The sequence below is a fragment of the Microtus ochrogaster genome, chromosome 6, assembly GCF_000317375.1.
Source record: "Microtus ochrogaster isolate Prairie Vole_2 chromosome 6, MicOch1.0, whole genome shotgun sequence".
Taxonomy (NCBI): Eukaryota; Metazoa; Chordata; class Mammalia; order Rodentia; family Cricetidae; genus Microtus; species Microtus ochrogaster.
In genome coordinates, this window is record NC_022013.1 from 87,416,893 (window position 1) to 87,430,117 (window position 13,225).

Below are 13,225 nucleotides of genomic sequence, written 5' to 3' on the forward strand. Positions count from 1 at the left end.
GCAGCAACTTAAACCTGTACATTCCTGGGCACAGATCCTCTAAGGCTAAGCCATAAAGGAGACACACAAGCTGCCCTAAGGAGCCCAGAAGACATTTCAGAAAGTTCTTTCTGCTGGTGTTGGTTTTTTAAGGAAGAAGAAAGAAGGAAAAGGGAAATGAGTCGGCAGGCCACCTGACAGGAAGCCCTGCAAAGAGAACCTTTCTGTTTCTCACCAAGTTGATTTTTGATGACTTTAATTTTAATTAATTAATTTTAATGCTTTTAAAGCATTATTCCTGACTGCAGTATTTTCTTTCCTAAGAATAGGACTGGGTCTAAAACAATGAACTCTGAACTAGGCCAAATCATAATCTAGGCTGTAGGTCCACACAGTGTATGTCACAGACTTGCTAAAAGGATACTGTGTCTATGTCCTGGAATTCTCGAAATCATAAGGGAAGATGATATATTATATTTAACACTCTTTAGAAACCCATGAAGGAAAACATAAATATTAACAACCACAGTAGCAGTGACCACCTACTATCCAGCCTGTGTGACAACGGAACATAAAGCCTGCAGGCTGCACTCTAGAAACATGAGGCTTGCCTTGGCTCCAGAAGAAGTGTCACAACAGCATCCTCGCAGGAGCCCTGCATTCTTCCCGACACATACTCTTATGCTCACCTCTTACTTTACAGAAACACATTTCATTCACATACTCAAAATTTATAGCTACTGATTATAATTTTAATAAGCATTTACTACTGCCGGCCTTTGGTTTCTGGAATGCTCTTAAAAGCACGAGGTGAATGGAGTGTTCTCAAGTCAATTAGAGAAGTTGCTAGGGCTGCGGCACATTCAGGTCCATTAGTAGCTTTGAAGACAAAGCTGAGCACTAGCATTCTGGAGCTTACAAAATCAGGGTGGGGAGGAAGGGCTGCACCAGGAGAATTTCTTTACAAATGTGCTTTACAAATGCACAGGTCCAGTCACAGGAGCATATGTAAAAGACTGTTTATTTTTTTTTTTTTTTTGGTTTTTCGAGACAGGGTTTCTCTGTGGCTTTGGAGCCTGTCCTGGAACTAGCTCTGTAGACCAGGCTGGTCTCGAACTCACAGAGATCCGCCTGCCTCTGCCTCCCGAGTGCTGGGATTAAAGGCGTGCACCACCATCGCCCTGCCTTCACTGTGTATTTCTATGTACTAACTAAGGCATGTTAATTAGATGTACCATGCCTCTCTCTGTACCATGACATATACTCTCATCGCCAGTATGGCATGCTAGAAGCATATTGGGTCTCCTGAGAGTAAAACTAAGGCATTGTTGGGATGGGAAATATATCTGGTATTTTTCTTTAAGTTTATCCAAACTATGACAAACTCTTCAAAGTTATATAAATTCAAAGAAATGCTGCATAATTTCTCACTAATTATAACACTAAATAAAACAGTTTTAAAAGGAGGGGGGTCTAACATTACAATTAATAACCTACAAATGATTAAATATAGACATGAACTTCTAAAACATATTAATAAACATTATGCCTTTGCATTGATTGTCATTTTTATATATTCGCTAAGAGTTGCAAAATACATTTCTCAAACCATTCTCTTGCCACTTTTGAATCTACAAAATAAATTAGAAATACAAGATTCCCTCAGTTCAAATGTTTAGAGACGAAGGAATTTCTTTTGCTCAAACTGACAAGGAAAATAAAGCAAAGCTAGAAAACCAATGCTTTTGTCAGGCACCGAAGGATGACCTGACACTTACCGGAGGGGACATCTTTCGTCTTCGTGGTGGAGACATCTCATTGTCCTTACTTGCTTGTTGGCGCAACAAAGCTTTGAGTTGATTGACTACAGAGCAAAAGCAATGAATTTATTGACCTTGCTAGAGATCCATGGGTTATGCATAGTTAAGGTTCTAAATGTCCCCCAAAGGTTGTGCCCCAAGGAAAATGCCCTTCACTAAACATTAATGAGAAATAAAGGATAGAAGACGTAGGACCTAGTGAAGAGTTGGGGATTTGGCCATTAAATCAAATTATTAAATGTGGGAAGTCTTTAAGTTACAGGGGAAGGTGGGTTCCACCTCTTTCTTCTCTTTTCCCCTTCCTGGCATTAGGTGAGTATTTTATCTAGCACTATGTGCCTGCCTGGAGGAATTTCCCTGTCACATTCCCAAAGAAGCAAGGCCAATCAATAATGGGCTAACACATGTAAAAATGAGCCAAAACAAACCCACTAAGGTAAGTTGGCAGACTCCTGTAATATCATCACTTGGGAGACGCAGGCTTGGGGTGATCACAGGTTCAAGCCCACTTGGTCTACACAGAGAGCTCCTGGCCATCCAAGGCTTCACAGTGACATCCTGTCTCATAAAGAAAGAGAAAAAGTATATTCTTTATAAGTTTGTTTCTCTAAGATGTTGTGATAGTGATGGAAAGCAGACTAACATTTTATTACCAAACATCAAGCCAGCAAATATTGCTTAAACTACTATTAGGCAATAAGATTTTTGTTAGTGGCTGGGGATACAAAGAAAAGAATGAAAATTTAAAAACTACTTTTTAAATTTTTTTAATGATTTTTATTGAGCTCTACATTTTTCTCTGCTCCCCTCCCTGCCTGTCCCCTTCCCTTTAACCCTCCCCAAAGGTCCCCATGCTCCCAATTTACTCAGGAGATCTTGTCTTTTTCTACTTCCCATGTAGATTAGATCTATGTATGTCTCTCTTAGTGTCCTCATTGTTGTCTAAATTCTCTGGGATTGTGATTTGTGGGCTGTTTTTCTTTGCTTTATGTTAAAAAAAAAACACATATGAGTGAGTACATGTAATAATTGTCTTTCTACATCTGGGTTACCTTGCTCAAAATAATGTTTTCTAGCTCCAGCCATTTTCCTGCAAAATCCAAGATGTCATTATTTTTTTCTGCTGTGTAGTACTCCATTGTATAAATGTCACATTCTCCTTATCCATTCTTCAGTCAAAGGGCACTTAGGTTGTTTCCAGGTTAAGTAATAATTTAATAAGTAAAGTAATCACACCTGTAGAAATACGCTCTGAATGTAGCTCTAGAGTGTGCACGAAGCTTTATGGACATGGACACAGCACTAAGAGCTTGCTTTCCGGTAGGCACTAATAGTGGTAGTCAACAGGACCTCAGTGCTAGGGACAGGGTGGGAAGGTGTCAGAAGCTGCAGTCATGAGGAACTGTGGTATAAAGGCATGGATGCAGGGTCAGGTTGCTAAGAGATGGCTGCGTTCGAAGACAGATGGTTCAGATGAGGCCTGTGAAAAGGATGGCTAAAACAGCAGTATGAAAAGGTCTGGCTGGAGCAGTAGGTTAGGGAGTGTTGGTAAGTTAGGAATATATTGTTATTCCATCCTAAGGATTTGGAACTTAAGCCTATGGGATTTTGGAAGTCAAAAGAAAAAATCTAAATCAGGAATTACATAGCTTTTTCATAACACAGCAATAGAAACTTAGCAGTAGAGTGGCCAACTGAACAGAGTCAACTCTGTGAAGATGAGACAATCTACTGTGTGCCATTCATGCTCAGGCTGACAGTCAACTCACCAGCATGGCTGTGCTGCAGTTCATACCAGGCCACCCCTGAGTCCTCATTTTCTACGTTGATGCTGGTGGGAGGGTCCAGTGCCTCTTCTTCCACAGTGACATCAACTTCTCTCAGGGCACATTTCAGCTGGTGAAGGCTTCTACTGGCACGCTCTGCAATAAAAGCCTGATGAAAGTCAGGGCCCACAGGATGGTGGAGTACTTAGACAATAAGGTATCCTCAAAATGAGTATCGGTCTCAGGGGGACCTATGGTAAAAAGTAGAATTCTAGCTCTAGCTAGCTAAGGAACATAACAGAGGAGGTACGAGAAGATGAAGTTCACAGTTAGCAAGACAGTTCCTGCTCACGCTTTATGAACATTCAGTGTGTGGGATTGCCTAGTTAGGGTTTCTATTGCTGCGATGAAGCACCATGACTAAAAAGCAAGTTGGGGACAAAAGGGTTTATTTGGTTTACACTTCCAGATCATAGTCATCATTGGAGGAAGTCAGAACAGGAACTTCCAGATCATAGTCCATCATTGGAGGAAGTCAGAACAGGAACTCAAAAAGGGCTGGAACCCGGGGACAGGAGCTGATACAGAGGCTATGGAGTTCTGCTTGCTTATGGGCTTGCTTCCCCTGGCTTGCTCAGCCTGCTTTCTTATAGAACCCAGAACCAGCAACTCAGGAATGGCACCACTCACAATGGCCTGGGCCCTCCCCCATTGGTCACTAATTGAGAAAATGCCCCACAGCTGGACCTCCTGGAGGCATTTCCTCAACCTACTATGCTCTTTCTCCCTGACGACTCTAGCTTGTGTCAAACCGACACAGAAAACCAGTCAGTTCAGTGATGCAGCCAGAAGGAGGACTGAATGGCTGAGCTCCCTCTGTGGTGAGATAACAGCAGCCTGGGGAGGTACTTCCTTTTCCTCAGTGCTTGAGACTCTCCAGTCCCACCTAGAGATATGAGGTGAGTGGACAGAACCATTCTGGCCCAGGGAAGCCTTATTTTCTCTGAAGATCTAACAGCCCTACCTCACCAACAGAATTCAAACTGCTCAGACTAGTTCTGATTAAGAGTTGCACAGCTGGGTGCTTACGGTAGCATAATGCATAACCTGGATGACTACATCATACCCATAGACACTCGGTTAGTACAAATGACCACCCCTGGAGTCGAAACTGAAATTAACCAGCATGAAACATGTCTCTGATGAAACACTTCAAGGTATATTGTTATGATAGCTCATCTCTAGAAATAGCCTCAGGGACACACTGCACCTCCTCACAGGCCTAAATTTGCATTAGCAGGCTACAGTGACAGTTACATCTCAGCTTTAGAAGGGTCAGCGGGGTTTGTTTCTCTGCCTTGGACTGCTTACTTGAGAGCTGACCACACTACTGAAGAGAAATAGAAGCTAGTGGTTGGGGACAGACCCTGAGACTACAGGAAGCAGCTCTACCTATCTTCCAAAGTGCTTACTGTAGCCTTCAAAGGATTCCAGAGACCATTTGGCTGTAATGGCATGGAAATAAAGCTGGGGAGAAAAGTCGGTTGGGAAAGTGCTTGCTCTGCAAACAGGAGGACCTGAGTTCGCATCCCCACCACCTCTGTAATAAGCTGCTTGTGGCAGAGCACATATGTTACCCCGCTGCTGGTGTAGGAGAGAATAGGTGGATCACTGAGGATCAGTGGTCAGCCGCTCTAGTTGAATCTATGAGTTTCAGCCTTAGTCTCAAAAGATGCCTTGTCTCTGAAGATAAAGGTAGAGAGCAATTGAGGAAAGACATTCAAGCCCATCCTCCTAGCTCCATACATGCACACTCAGGCCTAAGCATGTGAACACACACACACTTCTAAAAGGCTTAATTCATTGTCAGTCATCTATGAAAACACATTTATGAACATAAATTATACATTTTTCTACAATGTCACTAACTTTTAAGTTTAGAACCAAAAATAATAACCTTATTACTTAAAAGAAAAAAAATACTCCATGTTAGAAAATATGTAATGTGATTTCATCACTTAGAGAAACTCACCTTCCACATGGATAACACTAAGAAGCGGCTTTTCCTGTCTGAGATGAATGAGGAAATCCTATTGTCTTCATGGTGAATTTACCACCACAGTTTTCTGCATAGCAATCTGAATTCCACACAGACCATCCTCTGAACGCACACCTGGTGCTAAGCCAGGTCTAGTCCCTCCTTACTCACCCTGGGTTCCAGAAGGTCCACATTAGATGCAGTCCTGGTTTTAGCAATAACAAGGGGCAACAGCGGTTTTCTAAAACTCAATCTTTTCTGAAAAGACTTCTCAATGAAAAAGGAAAACCAAAGTGGTTTATGACATGCAATGTAGTTTAGACATTTAGATTTATGCCCTTAAACCTATAAATAAAGCTCTTGCCTTTACAGCATCCATTAGATAGGAAACAGAAGATTCAACTAACATTAAAAGTATGTCCACGGAGCTATCAAATTACATCGTTTCTAAGACAAAGAATAATTATTTATTTATTTATACCTACTCTAATTAAAAGCTAAGAGTTATATTGTGATGAAAAATGCAGTGGGCATTCCCTACAGGTATCATTCTTTCATGAGATTACAACAATGGCAGAGTTTCCACTTTATATATTATTTATTTTGTGAGCCTAGGGATTGAACACTGGACCCAAGGGAAGGCTGGGCAAGGGCTCTGTGACTGAGCAACATCCTCAGCCTGTAGGTCAACTTGCAATAACCTTTTTAACCTTGTTTCTAGTATTCTTATTCAGTCTTTCAGAAATACACCAGTATTACATGCATCAAAAATATTGCATGAAATTACAAGACACTCAGATCAACAATTAGCCCCCCTCAAAAAGTGAATTTTGGTTTATTTGCTTTATCTTTGCAACTACTCACTCAGTTGTAAGGTTCAGAGAAGGAATTTTTGCAAGAACTACACCCTAAAACCAAATCAAGGCGGTAACTGAATTTTACAATCATTTTAGTGTAGTGTTTCAAGGCACACTAAGTGATTTCAATTCCCGACAGCAGCATGCTCAGGATACACAGACTGACTTAATCCTGAGGGATAAATTCAGATGATTCAAGACAGACGAAATGCTATAACTCTTTAGCTGGAGCCACTGCAATGAAGCCTCCCATAATCCGCTACTCATCAAATGCAGCTCAATGCTGCTCTCACTTGAGGAAGCCAGATTAATGGGAGGGTCCTGGCATTGGTTCCTACCTGCTGCTCATGGCAACAGCTCTATCTAACAAGAGCCAAAGACTATCCGCTTCCCCCTTTCTCAGAGCATAGTCCCCCATCTCACAACACATTCTGGCTTCTTCTTTCCCGCACTAGCCGCAGGCTGAATATAAGCTTAATCATGAATATAAATGCAAACAGATCACATGAAAATATATGCAAGTGAACATTATTTTTGCAGCCCATTATCTAATCAATCAATACAATGATCACTGAAAAGGTACTTAAGCCAAAAACTAAAGTCAAAGTGTGTCTTACTCATTTCTCAGTCCAATTTCTCTTCTTCCTACGTTTTAACTCCTGCCTCACCATTGAGTTTCTTTTCATTAATGTTAACATTTTAAAACACAGTTTTAAACTTTGACAACTATATGCATGCATATAAGGTTTTTGATCATATTCGACATCCATTACTCCCCCTTACCCACACTGTCTAGACCCCTTTCTGTGCCCCCAGAAGTCTTCTCCTATTTAAATGTGGTTTATTTTGTTGTTTTTCTTTTATAAACCCCTGAGTTTATTAGGATTGCCTGCATGAGGACGGGTATGGAGCTACTTAGGAGCAGGGCAGTTTACCAGTAGCTACACCACTGAAGAAGAATGACCCCTCCCCCAGCCACAGAACCTGCCAACAGCTCCTCAGCTAGGGGTGACATTAACATGGTTTTGAACAAGATGTAAGTTCCACTCGTGTAAGACCAACAGCTACATTCATCTAATCAATTATTCATTTCTACATTTTCCATCTGCCTAGAAGATGTGAAAGAAATGTCCCAGTGTAGGGGTGGGGACTCATCCTGTAAAGTGCCCAGCTGTCTCAGAGAAAACACGCGATCAGCCTTTTCCAAGCCTGAGATATGGGATGCTGTGCAGGTCCTGACACAAGCTTAGGTCAGGCAGACAAGCAGAAAACTGACACCACAGGAAGACAAGAGAAATGTGTCTGTTCCTACTTGACTGAACCACAGTCCAGTTTAGAAGACAGCTGCCATGGTTTACTAGAGAACCAACAGGTAGCAGAACCATGAGAGAAATAAACAGCCTCATCCAAAGTCGGAACAAAGACAAGTCTTGTAAGCAACAGCCCCTCCACCCGTAGTCATGAGGATCAACAAAGTCTGTGAACATTACTAAATGTTTGCTTGCCAGACACACTGCCCCTGGTTTAGATTCATTGGTTGAGATCAATAAAGCCAGATCGCTCCTGCTCAGCCTGGAGGAGCTATTCCCAGTGGCATGCTCCTGCTCAGCCTGGAGGAGCTATTCCCAGTGGCATGGCCCACGCCTACCACGTTATTATAACTACAAATACAACAGCCTTTCGATGAAATGGGCAGCACAGCCAGCTATTGTTAGTACCAGTAGGGCAGGAGAAAACCAAAGCCCACGACTGCCAATGTAGGATTCTTTAATATTTCTATGGTAATAAAGAGATCAAATTTTGTGTTTAGCTTAGTTTATTGCAAGGCTGGAGCCTGATGTAGTATGTGATATAGGTCCACTCCTACAAGCCTTCCAGTGGGCTCAAGTAACTCCATCACGATCCAGTTTGCTGAGATGTGTGCAGAGTGCACTTCAGGAACCTTTCTTTGGACTCACGTGAAAACTGTGCCATGCACTGGTACTGTCACTGAAGTACAGATCTTTAAAGATTCTGAGCAAATATAATTTTTCTCATTATCCCAATAGCTTGGCATCCTCTTTCCAAGAACACAACATGGTTACAGGAATGGTTTAGGGTGACTTCCACGAAGTGTCTTTTCTGTCTGTTGTTAAATCTTGTCTTTGACCTCGTTAGTAGAAGATAAAGAAAATTGAGATTTTTGCTTGTTTGTTTTCAATTACAAAGGGTAGCCTTGAACTAGAACTCCTCCTGCCTCAGCTTCATCAACACTCAAATGACAGGCATATTTCACTATGCCTTGCTTATTGATTTTTGTTCTAGTAAAAGAAAAACAAAGCCACTAAAAACATGAATATATAATCAAAAACATTCATAATTAATTTTTAGATCTCCCGAAGTATACATGTACGTGTCTGTGTGAGTGAGTGTGTGTGTGTGTATACCTACAGACAAATAATACGCGGCAAAGAATAAAAATATTAAGAAATATTTATAGAAAAGAAAAAATGTAAGTTTTTTGTGTGTAAGTCTGAGAAAAAGAGAAACTTTCCCTGAAGATAAACATGTGTTCTTAAGTGGGCCAAAGGTCCTGATGACATCATTGCTAGCTGCAAACCTCTCAGTTACTAGTGTTATTATACAACCCTTCTGCAGATGTGAATTCTTCCCTATATCCAGGAAAAACATCTCCCATCAACATTATCCCCAGTTTTCTCCAAGAACACCAAATACAAAGAAAGGACCTTCCTCAAGATTAGTGTTCTCGCCACAGGCCCCGCCTCACTTTCACTGCCCACTCCAGTGACTCCTTACTTGGAATTTCATAAGACATGAGCACAATGTCTATCTTTCAGAGCACTGAGACGGTCACCAGTCCTCCAGGTGACAGGGAACACTAGGCTCTTAGAGGCGTTTACGCTTGGCTTTCTTCTTAGAGAAGGAGCACAAGGAAGGAAGAAGTGGGGGAGAAGGAAGCCAGGAAGAGAGCGCAGAGCACAGGGCACAGAAGCTGACCCTTTTCCTAGTGTCTTTCACCAAGTCCCTTCCACACTTGGTTGCCTTGGCTCCTACAGGCAACAGTTCTCACATCTAGTCCAAGCTTCTAACTTTACAGGTGAGGAAGCAGAAATCCAGATCCAACTTATTAACCTATCCAAGGTCACACAGTTGCTAATTGGCAAAGTTCAGTGATCTGGCTCCTAGTCACACATTCTCTCCTGACTTTGTCATATTCTCCACAGACTGCATCTGCAGCCTGAAATACCAATGTTGTGAAGGCAAAGGGGAGAAGTACACACAGGCTGTGTCTAAAGAGAAAGTATGTGTTCCTGTCACACACAGCTTGTGTGAGCAGTCTGTCCACTCAGCCTAAGGTGGAAAGGAAACGTCTGATCGGGTGAGAAAGGCGCAGTTGCTAGCTGCCTGCACTCCACACGCTGTACCAGGAACGCGGCCTGGTTCTGTGGGTGGGGACAGACACACTGTCTTGCAATCTCACGCCCCCCCTTTTTGTTTGTTTGTTTTTGTTTTTGTTTTTCGTGACAGGGTTTCTCTGTAGCTTTGGAGCCTGTTCTGAAACTAGCTCTTGTAGACCATGCTGGCATCAAACTTACAAAGATTTGCCTGCCTGTACCTCCCAAGTGCAGGGATTAAAGGCGTGCGCCACCATCGCCTGGCCTCACTCCCTTTAAATACTGGAACAGATTGCTCATATGCGTGACGCCTAAGACATCCAGGGTTAATTGCAGTTCTGACTTTCTATCACTTTCTTGGCTATAACCTAGTTGATTTCATCTCGTGTCCTCACACGGTTATGCACTAAAATTACTTAATCATTTATTTCAATGGTGGAGGTTGAACCGACCCTTCATTCACCAGGCAGCTGCTCTACTGCAGGGCTACACCCCAGAGCAATCCACGAAATTTAAATTGAACAAAGCATTAGTTACTTTTCTCATTACTGGGACTCAATATCTCACAGAAGCAACTTGAGAAAGAGTTTTACTCACAATTCTAAGGTCCCTTGGTATCCTGGCTGAGATGGCCCAGGGCTGCCGCTCAGGTTCTGGGGGCAGGAACTCTCAGCCTGCTCCTACTGTAGACAACCAAGAAGCAAAGAGCTTAGCCTCCTGCTTCAACCTCCCAAGTAACAGGAATACAGGTGTGTGCCACACAGTCTCTTCTGCAGTTTCTCACCCAGGACACAGGCAACCCAAAGGAAGGAATAACTGGGAGACAATCTATCATGTTAGCCCAGGTAACATGGAGTGATGGTATGCTGGGGCCCTCACCCCAAACATCCTGCAACCTCCAAAAACAGGGCCACCACCTGGGGGCCAGTGCTAAACACATCATTATGGGGGCTGAAACAGAGGAAGCAGATGCCGTCGCTATATTCCCTAGTTACAAATATGTCTCCCATCCACTGTGTACCTTGACTGATGCCCACCTTAGGAAAATGGACACCTAATCAACCTGCTAGGACGCCTTAAAATTCCCTTCTAGTTCTCCACTCAGCTCTGTGGCTCCCGGGACACCAGCGAGACGCTCACTTTGACCATGCTGGAAACTTGAATGTTCATATGGCTCATTCATAAAATGAAGAGACACTAGCAATTAGTAAAAAGTCTCAGGAATAAATAGGAATAGAAGACCAATACTTGACTTGTCTTCCAGTGTACATGAACTAGGGAAGACATTTTATACCAGTACTCTTAAATATTGGGCACTCTTGAAATAACAAATGACATCATATTCACCAATGTTTGACTATCCAGAAACAAAAGTTTACTTTAAAGGGAGTTATTCTTGCTGGGTGGTGATGGTGGTACGCACCTTTAATCCCAGCACTCAGGAGGCAGTGGATCTCTGAGTTTGAGGTCAGCCTAGTATACAGAGCTAGTTCCAGGACTACACAGAGAAACCCTGTCTTGAAAAACCAAAAACCCTCTCTGAAAGTGGTGATTGATGTTTGACCTGTTTTGTTTCCTTCTAAATATTGTTGTATATGCTAATATAAGAAGCCACCAAATCAATAAATAATACATCCTGCAAACCAGGAGAAAATCAAGTTGTTAAAGCTATGGCTTGATAGTTTTCAAATGTTCATCTTTTTCTATATCTCACATTTGCCATTGGTGAAATGTGTTTGACCTTAACACTAATTACAGAATTTACATTTATTTTAATTAGGAATTCATGCTATAATTACTGGAAGCAATAGCAGTATTATTACACATATTACTACAATATTTAATTTTTTTATGGTGCTGGCAATTGAACTCAGGACCTTTTCCAGGCTAGACCAGTGCTATTTCATCAAGTCAAGTACCTACTTCTTTGAAATTAGTTTGAAATCAGCCCTATGACTATATCAAAATGTTTAATATTAAAGCACCCCTCAAAGTGTGGGGAGCAGATAAAGTCCTGCATGAATGTGTATTTTTGACATGAGCACAGCCATGTCAAGGATTCCAGTGCATCAGACCCATCGGAACGGCCAAGGCCTTCCCCAGGTCAGACTCTGGAGAATGGCAAAGATTCCCTGGTCAAATTATGGATACAGCTGATCTTTTGCTAAAACCAGTACATACAGGAAGTATAGACCACAGCTTCCTCATCCCAGAGGACTGCAGCCCCAGACTGCTCATCTACAGAAAAACCCCCTACTCCTCCTGAGTTTCCAGACCACTGTTGTAGCTTCTCCAACTGAGTCCATGGCCCACAGCATCTGGATGGAACTTGAACCTGTCATTTCTTCATTCCCTGCTGCCCCAGTCAGATCAATCATGTGACTATATCAAAATGATTAATATTAAATAGTTCCCCAGTGGTTAAATAAAGACCCAAAATTATGTCGCAAAAGTACTAGATGAAACCACAAAAAAAATCAGAAAAATTTACCAATCTGAAACAATTACAACCATTTATATCCCTGAGCACAGTATTTTTCTTGATTCCAAATAAAAAATTAGAAGCAGTTTCTTGGGTATCCAACAACTCTGGACATACCAATAGGCTGAGGACGGCGTTTAACTCCTTCATCCTATAGTTTGAACATGAGGACGCTGACAGTCCATAACACCACCAATAGATATAGACAATAAACACCAATAGATACAAGCCTACAAAGTCAAGAGTCATAAGGAGATAAACTTTCCAGTCTCCTCATTTTTTTTAATTTTGAAGGAAGCAAAAATTAGTGACTAACATTTAATGAGCATTTATGTGTCGAGCACTTGTTGTCACCCTTGAAAACACAGCAACCTGTAATTGCGTTGTTTATGGTCGTTCCCCATGAGCCAAAGACTCCACAGCGATAGGGACTCACTGCAAATTCATGACCTAAATCAGGCATTCAATTAGTATTTGCTGAATAAATCACGCTACAAATGATTCACACATTTTAACTGTTGGCCATAACCTATGCAGTAATGAAAATGCAGAATAGAAAAAAGTGCATCACAACCAAGAGAATGAAGTCTTTTTTTTTTACTTTATATGTCCCGCATTTACTATATGCCCATCTCTTCTTCCTTTCCACATGCCAGACAAGCATTCTAACACTTATTAATATTTATTTTGTTCATTTGTTCCCCACAATAACCAGGTGTAGCTGACACTACAACTTCAACATAGCAAGGTCTCAAGTTTCCTGAGGTTATATATGTTGTCAAGATAACAGAGCTAAGCCGGGCGGTGGTGGCGCACGCCTGTAATCCCAGCACTCGGGAGGCAGAGGCAGGCGGATCTCTGTGAGTTCGAGGCCAGCCTGGTCTACCA

The 13,225-nt window shown here is 42.0% G+C and overlaps 1 protein-coding gene across 3 annotated transcripts in view; it reads right to left on the minus strand.

The window, feature by feature from the left end:
• Sdccag8 (serologically defined colon cancer antigen 8) overlaps positions 1–13,225 on the minus strand; it is a 201,260-nt gene that overhangs the window by 187,037 nt on the left and 998 nt on the right. For all 3 annotated transcript variants that reach the window (XR_003377060.1, XM_005348997.3, XM_026779834.1), the window contains exons 2-3: positions 3,569–3,721; positions 1,758–1,843 (exon numbers count right to left, since the gene is read on the minus strand). Coding sequence is in view for 2 of the 3 variants with exons in the window: in XM_005348997.3 (XP_005349054.1) it covers positions 1,758–1,843; positions 3,569–3,721 (239 nt within the window). In the remaining variant the exon portion in view is untranslated. The remainder of the gene's footprint in view (positions 1–1,757; positions 1,844–3,568; positions 3,722–13,225) is intronic.